Below are 19,133 nucleotides of genomic sequence, written 5' to 3' on the forward strand. Positions count from 1 at the left end.
AAAAAGTACACTGGATAGGGTTAACAGAAAATTAAACATTACAGAAAAAAGATCAGTGAACTTGAAGACATAGCAGTTGAGACTCTACAAAATAAATCACAGATTTATTTTCTATCAAAAAAAGATTAAAAGCAATGAACCGTGAGACAATATCAAGTAGCCAAATGTATGTGTAATTGGACTATCCAAAGAAGAGGAGTAGAACAGAAAACATTTTGTAGAAATAATGGCTTAGATTTTTCTAAATTTTTCTAAATTTTTTGATGCAATTTTCCTAAATTTGATGAAAAATGTAAATCCACAGGTCTATAAAGCTCAATGAAACCCAAGCACAGGACACATGAAAACAATTACACCATGGTACACTATAATCAAATAGTTTTAAACCAGTGATAAAGAGAATCTTAAAAGAAATCAGGAATTATTAAAGAAATGCAAATCAAAACTACGATGAGGTATCACCTCATACCAGTTAGCATGGGCATCATCAAAAAATCTACAAACAATAAATGCTGGAGAGGGTGTGGAGTAAAGGGAACCCTCCTACACTGTTGGTGGGAATGTAAGTTGATACAGCCACTATGGAGAACAGTATGGAATTTCCTTAAAAAACTAAAAATAGAACTACCCTACAACCCAGCAATCCCACTACTGGGAATATACCCAGGGAAAACCATAATTCAAAAAGACACATGCACCCCGATGTTCATTGCAGCATTATTTACAATAGCCAAGTCATGGAAGCAACCTAAATGTCCATCCACAGACGAATGGATAAAGAAGATGTGGTACATATATACAATGGAATATTACTCAGTCATAAAAAGGAAAGAAATTGGGTCACTTGTAGAGACGTGGATGGACCTCGAGACTGTCATACAGAGTGAAATCAGAAAGAGAAGAACAGATATCGTATATTAATGCATATTTGTGGAATCTAGAAAAATGGTACCAATGAACCGGTTTCCAAGGCATAAACAGAGACACAGATGTAGAGAACAAAAGTATGGACACCAAAGGGGGAAAGGGGGGTGTGGGATGAATTGGGAGATTGGGATTAACATATATACACTAATATGTGTAAAACAGATAACTAATGAGAATCTGCTGTATAGCACAGGGAACTCCACTGTACAGTAGAAACTAACACAACATTGTAAAACAACTATACCCCAATTTAAAAAAAAAGAAATCAGGAAAAAAAGTCAAATTAAGTAGACAGGAAAAAGGTAAAGATGATAGTCACTTTCTTGTTGGACAGTGGAGAAATATCTTTATAGTTCTGAAAGAAAAAAAAGAAGTCAACCTACAGTTCTTTACCCATCGAAAACATGTTTTAAAACTGGAATTGAAGTAAAGACTTTTTTCAGACATATAAAAGTTGAAAGAATATATTGCTAGAAGACTTGCATTATCAGAAATATTAAATGACATTCTTCAAGAGGAAAGAAAATGATGCCAGATGGAAACAAAGAAATGAAGAGCACTGGAAACTGGGTAAATACAGACTTTTTTTTCTTTTTTTTTTTTTTTTTTTTTTTTGTGGTACACGGGCCTCTCACTGTTGTGGCCTCTCCCGCTGCGGAGCACAGGCTCCGGACGCACAGGCTCAGCGGCCATGGCTCACGGGCCCAGCCGCTTCACGGCATGTGGGATCCTCCCAGACCTGGGCACGAACCCATGTCCCCTGCATCGGCAGGAGGACTCTCAACCACTGCGCCACCAGGGAAGCCCCAGACATTTTTTTCTTAATTTAAGTTTCTTGGAAAGATAATCAACTATTTAAAGTAAAACTAATAACAACATACTATGGGTTTATAGCATACATACAAGTAAAATGTATGACAGTATTAGCACAAAAACCAGGAGGAGAGAAATGGAAGTACCGTGGTGCAAGGTTCTTAATACTGCATGTGAACTAGTATAATATTACTTCAAGGCAAACTGATAAGTAAAAAATATATATATATATATATATATATACATATATATACATATATATATATATATATATATATATATATATATATATACATATATATACACACCAGTGCTTTTCAACCAGGGGTGATTACACCCTTCAGGGAATATTTGTTACTGTCTGGAGACATTTTTGACTGTCACAACTAAGGAAGCGCTACTGGCATCTAGTGGGTGGAGGCCACAGATGCTGCTTAATATCCTACAATGCACAGGACTTCTCCTTGCCACTACAGTTGTCTGGCCTATGATGTCAATAGTGACAATGTTGAGAAACCCTACTAAAGTAATATAACAAAAGATTATTGCTAATAAACCTACAAAGGAGGTAAAATTAAATCATAAAAATCACTCAATCCAAAAGAAGGCATAAGAAAGAGGAAAAAGTGAACAGAAATTAGATGAGACAAATATAGAAAACGAATAGACAATAGAAGCAAGATGGTAGATTTTAAACCTAACCTCATTAATAATCACATTAAACATAAAGGATCCAAATATGTCAATTAAATGGCAGAGATTGTCAGATTGGCTAATTCCTAGACCCAACTATATGCTAACTACAAAAATCACACTTTAAATTTAAAGACACAAATAAGTTAAAAGTTAAATGATACAACATGCTAACAAAACTCAAAAGAGAGTAAGTATGGTTATACTAATATCAAAGTTAATTTCAGAGAGAAGAATATTAAGAGATGAAGATAATTTCCTAATGATAAAAAGGTTAATTCATAAAAAATACATAACAGTCCTTAACATGTAGGCACACAATAACAGAGCTTCAGAAGCTATAAATAAAAAGTTGATAGAATCATGAGGAAAATAGACAAATCTACAATTATAGAGTTGTCAATACCCTTCCTTCAAAAATTGATAGAACAGTGCACACAAATGCCAGTAAAAGTAAAGACTTGAACTTACATTATAAAACATCTTGATCTATATGAGCCTCCTTATTCCTAGTCATTGATTTTTTTCAAGGTTCAGGCCAGTCATCTTGTAGAATGTGCCACATGTTGGATTTGATTATTTTATTATTACACCCAGGTCTGGCAAGAATACTACATAGGCATTGTTGTACCTAGCTTTGCTGTATACATGAAGTTTTTAAAACTCATTCTTATAGAAAATTATTAGTAAAAACAAAAATATAAAGCATGAGATTAAAAAAAGAAACATTCTAGCTTGGTTTAAAATAAAATTTCCACTCTCTTTTCTTTTTCCTTGTGCCTAAGAAATGAGCACAGTGTTCACATTTGCACCTGTATATTTGCTGGCATTCTGTCACCTGTGTATATGTTGTATTTTAACAACAACAACAACAAAATGTCTTAAGGGCAAAGCTTTTCTCTTCCTTTATTTTTCACAAAATGTGTATTCCAGTCTGCTAAGTCTTCTTATTACCACAGAGTAAATTATATTTAAAGAATGAACTGGGGAGGGAAAAATCTGTACTGGAAATATTTAAGGGATGAATTGTAAGGGAAAAAATCAGTATTGAAGAGAAAAGGGCAATTACTATCTTAGGCAGCCTTCTGAGTAATTAGTGCTATATAATCTCAGACTGCATACCAGCTGTTAAGTTGAGTAAATGTCTTTATTTTTATTGGTTTTGCCCTTTATATCTCTAAGTGAGAAACAATAAAGAGATTTTGATTAACTTAAAAAAACTTAACCTAATTGATATCTCTAGGCATACTCTACCCAACAGCAAAATACATATCCTTTTCAGGTGTATGCAGAAAAGTTACCTATATAGACCACATTCTGGGTCATAAAACATTCTCAATGTATGGCATGGGGAACACAATCAATAATATTATAATAACTTTGTATGGTGACAGATGGTAACTTGACTTATCGTGGTAATTGTTTTGTAAGGTATAGAATTATTGAATCACTGTGTTGTGCACCTGGAACTAACATAGTATTGTAGGTCAATTATACTTCAATTTTAAAAATTAGGACTTCCCTGGTGGCACAGTGGTTAAGAATCCGCCTGCCAATGCAGGGGACACGGGTTCGAGCCCTGGTCCGGGAAGATCCCACATGCTCCAGAGCAATTAAGCCCAGGTGCCACAACTACTGAGCCTCTGCTCTAGAGCCCGTGAGCTGCAACTACTGAGCTCACGTGCCACAACTACTGAAGCCCGCATGCCTAGAGCCCATGCTCTGCAACAACAGAGGCCACCGCAATGAGAAGCCCATGCACCGCAACAAAGAGTAGCCCCCGCTCACTGCAACTATAGAAAGCCTGTGTGAAGCAAGGAAGACCCAGTGTGGCCAAAAATAAGTAAATAAATTTATATAAAAAATAAATAAACAAAATATAATTAAACAAAACATTTTAAATAATTTTAATAGGATTCAAGTAACAAAAAGTATTTTTTCTGACCACAATGGAATTAAATTAAACATCAATAACAGAAAGATATCATGAAAACCCCAAGTATTTAGAAACTAAATAACATACTTTTAAATACTTGTGGATCAATGAGGAAGTCAAAAGAAAAATTAGAAAGTATTTTGAACTTAATAAAAATGAAAGTGTACCAAAATTTGTGGGATACAACTAAAACAGTACTTAGAGAAGGAAATTTATAGTGCTCAACATTTATATGAAAAGATAGGTCTCAAATAATGGATCTCAGCTTCCATCCACCTTTTAAAAAACTAGAAAAAGAAGAATGAAGGAAGTTCAAAGTAAGCAAAAGGAAGGAAATAACACAGATCAGAGTTGACATAAATGGAAAAAGAGAGAAAACGAGTGAAACCAAAGGTGATTCTTTGAGATATGCAGTAAAACTGTTACACCTCTAGCCAGACTTATCAGAAGAGACACAAATTACCAATATAGAGATGAGAAAGAAGATGCAAATTACCAACATAGGAGTCAGAGATGACATTACTATAGATTTTACATATAATAAAGGATAAAATATTATGAACAACTTTATGCCAACATATTCAACTACTTAGATAAAATGAATAAGTACCTTAAAAGACACAAATTACCAAAGCTCACTCAAGAAGAAATAGATAACATGAACAGCCCTATATCTATTAAATAAATAAAAAGTTTCCCACAAAGAAGCCTCCAGGCCCAGAAAGCTTGAATGGTGAATTCTACCAAATACTTAAGGAAGAAAGAATATCAATTCTACCCAAACTCTCCCATTAAATTGAAAAGAAGGCTATACTATCCAACTCATTTTCTGAAGCCTGCATTTCTCTGACACCAAAGCCATAGAAAGACTTTCCAAAATTGAAAACCACAAACTAATATCACTCGTGTATACAAATGCAAAAATTCTTAATAAATTTTTAGCAAATCAAATCCAGCAATACATAAAATGGATAATTCATCATTATTCATGGGTTTTATTCCAGGAATGCAAGTTTGGTTTAGTAATCAAAAAATAAGTGTAATTCATCAATATTAACAGACTGAAAAAGAATAAGACTATATGATCATCTAAATAGATTTTTATAGGATAAGCATTTGATAAAATACAACATCTATGATTGATGAAATAGAAAACTCTCAGCAAACTAGGAACAGAAGGAAACTTCCTCAAACTGATGAGAGAACCTATGAAAAACCTTCAGGTAACATCATACTTAATGGTAAAAAATTGAATGATATCTCCAAAGATCAAGAACAAGGCTACCGTGACTGCTCTCACTGTCATTAAACTGTATTCAACAGCTTATGAGACGTTCCAATGAATGTGGTAAGGTGACAAAAATAAACATAAGCATCCAGATTGGAATGAAAGAAGTAAAACTGCCTCTAGTCACAGATGATGACCTATGTAGGTAATCCAATGGACTCTTCAAAACTACTAAAATTAACAAGTGAATCTAGCAAAGTTGTAGGATACAAACTCAATGTATAAAAATCAAATGTATTTTTGTATAGCAGCAATGAACAGTAGGAAAATGAAATTAAAACAATAGAACAGTAGGATAAACATATGAAATGTGTAGGGATAAGTCTGACAAAAGATATGCAAGACCCATATACTGAAAACTACAAAAAATTGTTGAGAGAATTAAAGACCTAAGTAAATGGAGAGATATACCATGTTCATGGACTGGAAGACTCAATAGTTTTAAGATGTCAGTTCTCCCCAAAATGATCAATAGAGTCAATATAATCCCAATAAAAAATCCCAGCAGGCTGTTTTGGAAAACAGCCCCTGGTAATTTCTTAAAAAGTTAAATATACACTTAGCATATGATTCAGCCAGTCTGCTCCTACGTATTTCTCCAAGGGAAGAGAGAGCATATATCCAATACAAAGACTTGTACACAAATGTTCAAAGCAGCTTTATTTGTAGTAGACAAAAACTGCAAGTAACTCAAATGTCTATCAACAGGTGAATGGATAAAAAAATTGTGGTAATAATTATATCATTTAATACTACTCTGTAATAAAAATAATGATACATGCTATAACTTGGATGAATCTCAAAATAATTCTGTTGTTTGAAAGGTAACAAAGAGTACATATTCTATATATATATGTATATATATACATATGTATTTCTAGAAAATGCAGAGTAATCTATATTGACAGCAGGTCAGGGTTTCCTGGGGTTAGGGAAGGGATATGAAGTGGCAAGGGGGAGGAATTACAAAGGGGTGATGGGGTGATGGATATGTTCATTATCTTGATTGTAGTGATGGTGTGTATTTGTCAAAACTTATCAAATTGTATACTTTAAACATGTAGTTTATTGTATGTCAATTATACCTCAATAGAACTGTTAAAAAAAGTAAGGGAACCAGGGCTCCTTGGAGAAATGCTGAATCCAGGCCTGAATGCAGGAAAGGAGGAGATGAAGCTGAAACATCTTCTTGTGCCAGAAAATCAGGTAGTACTCAAAAAATGATGGGAACATGTCAATAGAACATGGCAGGGGCTTCCACTGTGTGTGCCTACTATGTGTCTCAAAGTAGCTAATGACAATAATGGGTTAGAACCTATTGGTAAAATAAGAATCAGGTGTCCACACTAATATAAATAAATGAATGAAAAAATAAACAAATGGGAAGAAGGAAAAGCCCTTCCCTGGAGTAGAATGCTAACTAGTAAATGTAGACGGAATGATGGAATTAGACCATTGCCTTTGACAACCATCTTAATAATAAATAATTAGGAAAGGATCATTGATGAATGCTAAAACTCCTCACAAGATACTTACTAATTTCAAAGGGAAAAATTTATAGTGGAAAACCTCAGAGACACTTCCTTAAGGGCATGGTCAAAGTTGGAGTCACATATGATGGGACAAATTGATATCACGTGCCTCCTAAAACAAATCACTGAGAAGAACACAACATCACTTTTGTGGTGTTATTGCCAAAGTATATAATCTCCATATAATTATGATAAAACATAAATCTAAAACGAGGGACATTTTTCCAAAATAACTGGCCTGTAGTCTTCAAAAATATTAAAGTCACAAAAGACACAGGAACTGTTTCCAATCAAAGGAGGCTAAAAAGTCATGACAATTATGTGCAATGTGTGAACCTGGTCTGCATCCTGGACCAGGATAAAGGTTTTTTTGTTTTGTTTTTCATACGGTAAGGGATGTTATTAGGAAAACTGATGAAATTAGAATACCATCTATGGATCAGATACAGTATTATATGAATTTTAATTTCCTGATATTATTTTATTATTGTTATGTACGAGAATGTCCTTGTTCTTTAGGAAATATCCACTGAAGGGACATCATTTGTGTAACTTATCCTCAAATGGTTCAGGAAAAATTATCCATAGGTATAAAGAAAAAAAGATAATGGAAATATGATAAAATTCTGACATTTGGGGGATCTGGGTGAAGGGTACACAGGAATCCTTTGTACTGTTCTTGCAACTTTTCTGTAAATCTGAAATTATTTCAAAACAGAATGTTGTAAAACATTAGGAGTATTATCTAAAAGAATCAAAACAGTAAGGACAATTTCTAAAACTGAAAAAACAGGTAATGGAAAACTCAATCAGAGTAACAAATGGAAGGAGAGGTAAAAAGAATTAAACAGAAAGTATGGCACAAAGAAAGCAGAAAAAATATAATGGCAGGAATACTGCCACATACCAGCAATGATAATAAAATGAATGCATTACACTCACCTATTAATAGACAGATGTTCTAACTGTTTAAAACCAAGTAACTCAAGATCTTGCTATATTCTATTTAAAAGAGACATACCTGAAACAAAATAACTGAGGAAGTTTGAGAATAAAGGGATGGAGAAAGTTGTAATAGGAAAAGGATACTAACAAGAACTACAACATGCAACAAACAGGGAGTGGCAGAAGTTGCTAGCTGTCCTAATCCAAATGTCCTTGGTAACAATGCCAATTTTTAGCCGACAGCTATCTGACAGGCCTCCCTGGAAGCTTAGGTGTGGCCACTTGACTAAATTCTGCCAATGAGATGAAAATTGAATTGTTTTCTGGGGCTTTCTGGGAAGGTCACTTATTAGAAATTGGCAGAGCTGGGACCGGCCCCTTTTTGCCCTCCTACCTTTCCTCTTCCTTCTGGCCCTCAATGGAGATGTGCTGGCTGGAGCTCCAGAAGTCTCGTGGACCATGAGGGGACCTTAGGATGGAAACCATACACCGAGATGGTGAAGCAGAAGATAGGAGCCTGGGTCCCTGATAGTATTGCAGAGCCCTTGAATACCTATCTCCAGACTTCTTCTACCCAAGAAAAAAATCTTTTTTCTTTAAACTAATTTTATTTATTATTTTTTCCTAATATATGTAGTTGAACCTAATCCTAACAGGAATAGTAACATTCTTTACAAAGAAAGAATTCAAGGCATGTATAAATATATGCATAAATAAATGGGACAAAGAGGGCTACTTCATATTTTATGAAGGAAAAATATACCAGGACAATATAAAAGTTATGAACCTTTATACATTCTTTATGCACTAACAATACAGCTTCAAACCCCAACTAAAATATAGGAAATAGACAAATTTAGTTATGATGGGAGGTTTATACATATCTCTCTCAATGAGGAAGGATATAAGGATCAGTATAACACAAAAGCTTATTCTAACAAGGCTATAAGGGACTTTTACTCAAGAGACAATACACATATTTTTCAATTCATATGAAAAAGTTACAAAAATTGACCATGTTTGAAGGCAGGTGTCAGCAACCTTTTTAATGGAAAGGCCAAACAGTATATGTTTTAAGCTGTATGGGCCACAGAGTCTCTGTTACAGCCACTCAGCTTTGCAGTTGTAGCTGGAAAGCAGTCATAGTATGTAAACAAATGGGTGTGGCTGTGTTCCAATAAACCTTGATTTCCAAAATAGGCGCCAGGCCCATGTGGCCTAAAAGCTGTAGTTTGTGGATCCCCGTTCTAGGTAACAGAGGAAGTATCAAAAAATTTCCATAAAGCTGATATCACACAGGCCACAATTACCATAATGTAGTGTTAAAAATGAACATAATATCAAAAAATATCCCCCCCAACCTGGCCCAGATCTACACACCTGGACATTTTAAAATGCATTTCTAAATAACTCTTGAGTTGAAGAGAAAATAAAAACAGAAAACACAAATGAGTTAGAAGTTAAAAAAAAACACTGGAACTACTGTACAACAAAACCTATGTAATGGAGCCAAAGTGAGGAGGAAAATATATGGCCTTAAATGTATTTGTTAGAAAGCAAGGGAGACAGAAAGTAAACTTAGTTTTAATCTCAAGAATTTAGAATAAGGATAACAATAAGAACAATGCAGCAATAATAAAACACACAGAAAATACAATGAAGAAATTAATAAAGAGAAAAGCAGACATTTTTTTAAAAAGAAAACAAAGAAATTGAGTTGATCAAGAGAACCTAAAGCTGGTCCTTTGAAAAGACCAACAAAATAGATAAGCCTCTAGAAAGAGAATCAAGAAAAAAGAGAAAAAACAAGTAAACAGCATTAGCAATGGAAAAGGGGACATAATTAGAGATCACACAATCATCCACTCAAGAAATATTTACTGAATGGCTACTATGTGGCAGGCCATGACACAGTCCCCACAGTCATAGAGACAACAATCTAGTGGAGAGACCATAAATAATGAATGAAAAATTAAATTACATTAGTGATAAATGCTACAAAGAAAATAAAACATTTAAAAAATAAAACTACATATTTCCTCAAGTCAAAAAAAATGGAAAACTTAGATGAAATGGACAATTTTCTAGGAAATATAAATTACCATAATTGACTCAAGGAGAAGTAGAAAACCTGAAAAAAAACAGAAACCAAAGAAGAGATTTAAATAGTGAGGAAAGATCTACACCCTCAGAAGGCATGAGGCCAAGATGGTTAAGGAAGAGAAATTCCAGTCTGATATAGCCTGTCCCAGAGCATACAACTACTACAATAATAAAATAAAACATAGCTAAAATATAGCTACAAGAGGAATTTTCTTAAACAGATAAAGAATATCTGTCAAAAATCTACAATAAACATCACTTATTGGTAAATTATTAAAAACTGTCTCCCTGAACTTGGGAATAAAAAAGGATGCCTAATATCATCCCTGAAAGTCCTAGAAAATTTAGTAAGGCAATAAAAGAAAATAAAAGGCATGCAGATTAAAAAGGAAGAACTAAAATTGTGATTATTCACAAATGACCTGTGTTTATAGAAGATTGTAAAAACCCACACACTATTAGAATTAATAAGTAAATTAGCAAGGTTACTGGGCACAAGACCAACATAAACAAATCCATTTAATTCATATATACTAGCAAAAAAATAGGAAATGAACTTAAAAAAATTAGGCCATTTATAATAGCTTTACAGTATTTTTAAAATAAAGATCAAATAGCTAGGAAAAAATCCAACAAGAGGTACAAGGCCTCTATACTGAAAATTATAACATATTACTGAGAGAAATTAAAGATCCACATGAAAGGAGGGATATAACATGCTCATGGAGTGGAAGACCTCACTTAAAAAATGTCATTTTCCCCTGAATTGAGCTATAGACTTAAAGCAATCCAAATCAAAACCCCAGCAGGTCTTTTTCATGTGGATATTGAGAAGCCAAATTCTGCAATTTATGTAGAAATGCAAAGGGCTAAGAATAGCTAAGGCAACATTTGAGAACTACACAGCTGGAGGACTCATGTGTTGGATTGGCCAAAAAGTTCCTTCCATTTTTAAAGTTAAAAATAAAAGACACATTTTTCATTTCCACCAAGAACTTTATTGAACAACGTATTCACCATTTTGTTCCACTACCTTCTGCCATTTTTCAGGCAACTTCATAACTCCATCTTCCCAAAACTTTTTATCTTTTTGAGCGAAGAACTGTTCCAGGAGCCTTTTACAGTCTTCCAGGGAACTGAAATTTTTTTCCATTAAGAGAATTTTTGTAAAGACTGAAACAAATGGAAATCCAAAGGTGCAATGTCTGGTGAATACGGCAGATGAACCAGAACTTCCCAGCCAAGCTGTAATAGTTTTTGCCTGGTCACCAAAGAAACAGGTGGTCTTGCATTACCCTGATGGAAGATTATGCATTTTCTGTTTAATAATTCTGGACACTTTTCCTCGAGTGCTGCTTTCAGTAGTCTGATTGGGAGCAGTACTTGTTGGAATTAATCATTTGGTTTTCCAGAAGGAGCTCATAATAGAGGACTCCCTTCCAATCCCACCATATACACAACATCACCTTCTTTGGATGAAGACCGGCCTTTGGTGTGGTTGATGGTGGTTCATTTCGATTGCCCCATGATCTTTTCCATTCCACATTATTGTACAGTATCCACTTTTCATCACCCATCACAATTTGTTTTAAAAATGGAACATTTTCGTTACGTTTCAGTAGAGAATTGCATGTGGAACTATGGTCAAGGTTTTTTCTGCTTAACTTATGTGGAACCCAAACATCAAAGTGATTCACATAACAAAACTGGTGCAAATGATTTTCAACACTTGATTTGGATATTTTGAGTATGTCGGCTATCTACCGCATTGGTGTAATGTTGATTGTTCTCAATTAATGTCTTAATTTGATGGCTATCAACTTCAACTGGTCTACCTGACCGTGGAGCATCATCCAGTGAGAAATTTCCAGCACGAAACTTTGCAAACCACTTTTGACACGTTTGATCAGTCACAGCACCTTCTCCATACACTGCACAAATCTTTTTTTGCATTTCAATTGTGTTTTTACCTTTCTTGAATAGTAAAGCATAATATGCTGAAAATATTGCTTCTTTCTTCCATCTTCAATATTAAAATGGCTACACAAAAATTCACCAATTTTGATAATTTTTTAATGCATGCTGATATGACAGCTGTCACAATGTAATCTAACAAAATTGTTTTGAATGAAGTTAAAGACAACTAAACGCTACTAGAGCCATCTTATGGAAAAAACCGAATGAACATTTTGGCCAACCCAATATTACCACGTCAAGACCTGTTGTAAAGCTACAATATCAAGACAGTGTAGTACTGGTACAAGGATAGACAACAAACCAAGGATAGAACAAAGTAAAGAATCCAGAAACATCAACACAAATGCCTGATTGATGACAAAAAAATGGTCTTTTCAATAAACGATTCTGACTCAATGGACATCCATGTGAAAAAGAAAATGAATCTTGACCCCCTGCTTCAGACCATACACAAAAATCAAATCCAGGTGTATTATAGATATAAATGTGAAAGGTAAAACAATGAAACTTTTAGGTAAAAAGTAGAACATCTGAATGAGCTTCGGGTAGGAAAAATTGTCTTAAACAGAACACAAAGAGCTCCAAAATGGGAAAAAAATGATACATATTAAAATTAAGAACTGGTATCAAATATTTGCAAACCATATATCTAATAGAGTTAATATCCAAAATACATAAGGAACTCCTAAACAGAAATAGAGTCACAGATGTAGGAAACAAACTTATGGTTACCAGGGGGGAAAGGGGGGAGGGATAAATTGGGAGATTGGGATTGACATATACACATGATGCCACTTATATGACGAATCTAAAATAGTCAAACTCAAAGAAGCAGACCATACAATAGTGGTTGCCAGTGGATGTGGGTAGGGGAAAGAGGAGTAGTTATTCAATGGGCATACAGTATTTTGCATTTCAAAATTTGCTGAGGGTAGATCTCACATTGTCTTCTTACCACAAAAACAAAATTATATGAAACAAAACAAAAACAACACAAGGAAACTTTGGAGGTGTTGGATATGTCTATTACCTTGATTGTGGTGATGTCAGCCCTATGCCTGATTTATATGTAGGTTCTAGATCCTATGTGACCCAATAAAGGCAGAAGCAAAAATTTAAAAGCAGAGTGCAGATAAAACAAGGATAAGGCTCAGGAATTCAAACAGTGCTTCTAGTGAAGACTTTGGTAATCTTGTCCATGACTTCTTAAGTTAAATAGATTCGGGATTTGACATTCTTAAAAGGGGACACAGAATAAGCACTGGCCTTGCTCTTGCCCAGCCACGTGGTCTTGGATGAGCCCCTTTATTTCTACAGACTCAAGTTTCTGAAGGACACTCAATGACCTTTTAAAGTACTTTAGGCTGTAATGACTGATAATTCAATTATTCTTCTCTTTTCTTCCATTCTGATAGCATTCTTCCTTTACAAGATCAGCACCATTTATTGAGAATGCAATGAGAAACACAGTCTAAAACTTGTAGAACACGGAGAATAAGTTTCCAGCTAAAATAGATTTTTTCAGATCTCTAATCTTTACCATGTTACAGAAATAAATTTGTTTTTCATACTTAAAATGTTTCCCTTACAGCATTCTGGAGTTCAGAGAAAAGCAGTGCTCTGTACTTCAATTAACAGTAATCACCAAACATCCATAAAGAATAATATCATCAACAAGAACAGATAGTTACCTAGAGGAATAAGCAGTTGTAGACACTTCCAAAAATGAGAACACGAGATGCAGTATCCCACTTTTGCAGTCCCTGTATTTGCTTTTCATCTAGTGAAACAGCTACTGTCTTTTTCTCTTCCTGAAAGAATGGAGACTGAAAAAACAAAGAGGCTTTCACATCCTAATTCTGCTTCTGTTACCTTTTATTTATGTTCGAGCTCTCATCTTGCATGTAATTTTTTTCAGCTTTACTGAGGTATAATTGACAAATGAAAATTGTATATAATTAAGGTGTACTACTTAATGTTTTGATACATATTGTGAAATAATCACCACAATCAAACTAATATATCCATCCCCTCACATAGTTACCATTTTTTGTGGGGAGGGGCACGGTGGTGAGAACACTTAAGATTTACCCTCTTAGCAAATTTCAAGTACACAACACAGTATTGTTAACTACAGTCACACTGTTGTATATTAGATGTCTAGAACTTACTCATCCTGAATAACTGAAACTTTAACCATCATCTCCCCATTTCTCCCTCCCCTCAGCCCCTGGCAACCACCATTCTACTTTCTGGTTCTGTGTTTGACTATTTTAGATTCCTCATGTAAGTGGAATCATGCAGTATTTATCCTTCTGTGACTGGCTTATTTCACTCCAGGTTGATCCCATGTTGTCACAAATGGTAGGATTTCCTTCTTTTGGGGGCTGAATATTCCATTGTGTGTGTGTGTTTGTGTGTGTTTGCACACACCCCTGATGACTAATGATGTTGAGTACCTTTTCATATACCTGTTGGCCATTTGTATGGGTTTTTTTTTTTTTGAGAAATGTCTGTTCAGGTCCTTTGCCCACTTCTTAATAGAGTTATTTGGGTTTTTTGTTACTGAGTTCCTTGTATATTTTAGATATTCACTCCTTATCAGATACACGGTTTGCAAATATTTTCTCCCATTCCATAGGCTGCCTTTTTACTCTGTTGATGTTTCCTTCGCTGTACAGAAGCTTTTTATTTTTTATTTATTTTTGGCTGCGTTGGGTCTTCCTTGCTGCGCACGGGCTTTCTCTAGTTGCAGTGAGCAGGGGCTACTCTTCGTTGTGGTGCATGGGCTTCTCATTGCGGTGGCTTCTCTTGTTGCAGAGCACAGGCTCTAGGTGCGCAGGCTTCAGTAGTTGTGGCACGCGGGCTCCAGAGCACAGGCTCAGTAGTTGTGGTGCACGGGCCTAGTTGCTCCGTGTCATGTGGGATCTTCCCAGACCAGGGCTCGAACCTGTGTCCCCTGCATTGGCAGGCGGATTCTTAACCACTGTGCCACGAGGGAAGTCCCAGAGCTTTTTATTTTTTATTTTTTTCCGTTTTTTTTTTCTTTTCTTTAGCGGTACGCGGGCCTCTCACTGTTGTGACCTCTCCCATTGCGGAGCACAGGCTCCAGACGTGCAGGCTCAGCGGCCATGACTGACGGGCCCAGCCGCTCCACGGCATGTGGGATCCTCCCGGACCGGGGCATGAACCCGTGTCCTCTGCATTGGCAGGCGGACTCTCAACCACTGCGCCACCAGGGAAGCCCCCAGAGCTTTTTAGTTTGATGCAATCCCACTTGTCTATTTTTGCTTTTCTTGCCGTATCAAATAAAAATTCATTGCCAAAACCAGTGCCAAAAAGCGTTTTCCCTATGTTGTCTTCTAGGAGTTTTATGGGTTTAGATCTTACATTTAAGTCTTTAATCCATTTTGAGTTGACTTTTTGTATATGGTGTGAGTAAAGGGTCCAATTTCATTTTTCTTGAAGTGGATACAAAGTCCCCCCAAAATCATTTCTTGGTTTTATTGTGTATTCTTGGCACTCTTGTCAAAGATCAGTTGACCATGGGTGTATGGGTTCATTTCTGGGTTCTCTATTCTGTTCCATTGATCTATGTGTCTGTTTTCTGTGCCAATACTATGATGTTTTGAATACTGTAGTTTTGTAATATCATTTGAAATCAGGAAATGTGATGCCTCCATCTTCATTCTTCTTCCTCAGGATTGCTTTGGCTATTCGGGGTCTTTTGTGATCCCATATGAATTTTAGGAATTTTTCTTATTTCTGTAAAAAAATAATGCCATTGACATTTTGATAGGGAATGCATTGACTCTTTAGATCACTTTAGGTAGAATGGACATTTTAACAATATTAATTATTTTAATCCATGAACACAAGATGTCTTTCCACGTATCCGTGTCCTCTTTAATTTCATTCATGAATGTTTTTATAATTTTCAGTGGGTATATATGTCTTTGACTTTAGTTTATTCATAAGTATTTTATTTATTTTTGTTGTTATTATGAACAGGATTGCTTTCTTAATTTCCTTTTTGGATAGTTCCTTGTTTGTGTATAGAACAAGACTAATTTTTGTACGTTGATTTTGTATTCTTCAACTTTACCGAATTTATTAGTTCTGACAGCTTTTTTGTTGAGTCTTTAGGGTTATCTGCACATATTATCATGTCATCTGCAAGCAGAGATAAATTTTACTTCTGATTTGGATGCCTTTTATTTCTTTTCCTTGACTAACTGCTCTGGCTAAGACTTCCAGTATTATGTTGAATAGAAGAGGAAAGAGTGGGTATCTTTGCCTTGTACTGGATCTTGGAGGGAAAGCTTTCATTTTTCCCCCCACTGATTATGGTGTTAGCTGTGGACTTTTCATATATGGCCATTATTGCATTGAGGTAAGTTCCTCCTATACCTGATTTGTTGAGAGTTTTTACAGTGCTTTTTCTGTATCAATTGAGATGATCATGTGGTTTTTATCTTTCATTCTATTAATGTGGTGTATCATATCGATTGATTTGCATATGTTGAAACATCCTTATATCCCAGGGATAAATCCCAGTTGTTCATGGTGTATAATCCTTTCCATGTGCTGTTGAATTCAGTTTGCTAGTATATTAGTAAAGATTTTTTGCATTTCTGTTCATTAGGGATATTGGCCTGTAGTACTCTTTTCTTGTGGTATCTTTGTCAGGCTTTCATATCAGAGTGATGCTGGCCTCATAAAATGAGTTTGGAAGTGTTCCCTCTTCTGTGTTTCGGAAGCGTCTAAGAAGGATTGGTATTAATTTTTCTCTGAGTGGTAGAATTCATCCATGCAGCCATCTGGTCCTGGACTTTTCCTCCTAGTCCATCTTGCATACGTCACCCTTCGTATAATTTATAGTTTATGCCAGTAGTTACTTCCCTCCTAGATATATCACAAAGATGAATGGGTGTTGTTTTTAAAGTTATTTTTCATTATTATCTTTCTGCATGGTGGGAGGTTGGCCTTATCTGTAAGTACGCAATACCTATAAGCTTTGGAAATGTTGCATTTAGGGAAGAGAGGATTTTGTGCAATTGGAATATTTTTAAATTATCTAATGCCTCGCAACATCCGTAAGATACTGGAAACATTCCACTTGTATCCCTTTTGAAAAACACAGGAGTACAAACTTCAAAAAGAATGTTTATTAATACAAGGTGTATAATTGATTATATATATGTTATTGCACTAATTCCCCAAAGTATAACCCATCATTATAAATAATTAAATGTTAAAGTAACTCCCTCACAGTATTGTGTGACTTTCAGCTGTTCTCAACTGAAAAAAAAAATTAGCCAAATGCCCATTTACTCTTTCAATTATCTATTCATTCATTCAATTAATGTTTATTCTGTGCCTATGTTATATTTTCTGTTTCTGTCCAGGTTGCCCCTTTCATGAATTCCTAGGTCCCTTAAATTTCCTATCACAATGTTTATTCTTTGTACTTTCTGGTTGAATCTTGCATTACAGTCTTTACTACTCAATACATTTGAGATTCTCTTATGAATAGGGACTGCAGCTTTTACTTCTTTGAGTTCTCTCGCCACTTCCTGTATGAAAGATGCTGCTCTCAATATCCTTTAAGTATCTTTCTTAGTAAACAGAAGCTAATTTTTAGCTGGTAGGTTGCCTTTAAGCTAAAATATTTCTTAGTATCTCCCGCAGCTAGTTGTTACCATATAATTGCTAGCCAATAAGACATTTATGAAAAGGTTATATGTACAACCAGGGAGATTCCTTAAAAGGAAGGTTTTGGGTTTTTTTAACTTCCTTCCATTTGCTGTTTAAAATATCATTGTATGTCTGAAATTTTAATATCCATCTTGGACTATTTGGAGACCCTGTAAATGGAGCAATAAGATATAAGATACCTATTTCCCTAATAACAGCCATTTACTGTCTACCCATTTACTTTTTTTCCATGATGGAGCATTAAACTTTAACTTTGCTGAAGGCATTATTTTTACAGTTTTTGCTTGGTTCTCAACCAAGTGTAATTTTAACTAATACAACCTAATAAATTGTTATGCACATGTTATGGACCTAAATAAAAACATCCTGATTATTTGACTTTAATTTTGGGGCTATGAACATAGGGTTTAATCCACGGACTATATCCATGTATAATACAGATGCTATTCATATAATAACATACTAGAACTAAAAAAAAACTATGAAAAGGTTTTCAACTTTATTAGTGGTCAACAAAATGGAAATTAAAGCCACAATGCAATACTACTACACACTTACCAGAATGGCAAAAATGAACAAGGCAGACATTATTAAGTATTGGCAAGGATGTGGAGTGAGAGGCAGTAAAGACACTTAAGGAAAATTGTTTGCATTATCTATTAAAGCTGAACATATATACATACATATTCCACTCCCAGGTATGTATCCAACAAATGTACATATGTTCACAACAACAAGAATATTCATAGCAGCACAATTTGTAAAAGCCTTTTAAAAACTGAAATTATCTGTTAATAGTAGAATGAATAAACAAACTGTGGTATATTCAGACAATGGAATACTATACAGCAATGAGAATTTCTAAACTATTGCTTCATGCAACCACACGGATGAACCTCACAAACATAATACTGATTGAAAGAAACTAGACCCAAAAGAGTACATACTATATGGCAAGTCAGGATTCCAACCAAAGCATCTGGCTACAGAGCCATGTTCTTAATTATTATGCTATATTGTCTTTCCAAAAAAGAGAAAAAAATCCAACTCATTTTATAACTTAATAAAATAATCCTGATACTAAAACTAGACTAGAGGAGCCCAAGACAAGAAGAACACTTTAGACTAATCTCACTTATGAACATAGATGTAACAATCTTAAGCCAAATTTTAGCAACTAGAATCTACTTTGTATTAAAAG

At 34.9% G+C, this 19,133-nt stretch overlaps 1 protein-coding gene across 1 annotated transcript in view; it reads right to left on the reverse strand.

Moving 5' to 3' along the window:
- BRCC3 (BRCA1/BRCA2-containing complex subunit 3) overlaps nucleotides 1-19,133 on the reverse strand; it is an 81,276-nt gene that overhangs the window by 22,077 nt on the left and 40,066 nt on the right. The window contains exon 8 of the mRNA XM_060087117.1: nucleotides 8,529-8,603. Coding sequence (XP_059943100.1) covers nucleotides 8,529-8,603 — 75 coding nt within the window. The remainder of the gene's footprint in view (nucleotides 1-8,528; nucleotides 8,604-19,133) is intronic.

This window comes from Mesoplodon densirostris, chromosome X (genome assembly GCF_025265405.1).
Source record: "Mesoplodon densirostris isolate mMesDen1 chromosome X, mMesDen1 primary haplotype, whole genome shotgun sequence".
Classification (NCBI taxonomy): Eukaryota; Metazoa; Chordata; class Mammalia; order Artiodactyla; family Ziphiidae; genus Mesoplodon; species Mesoplodon densirostris.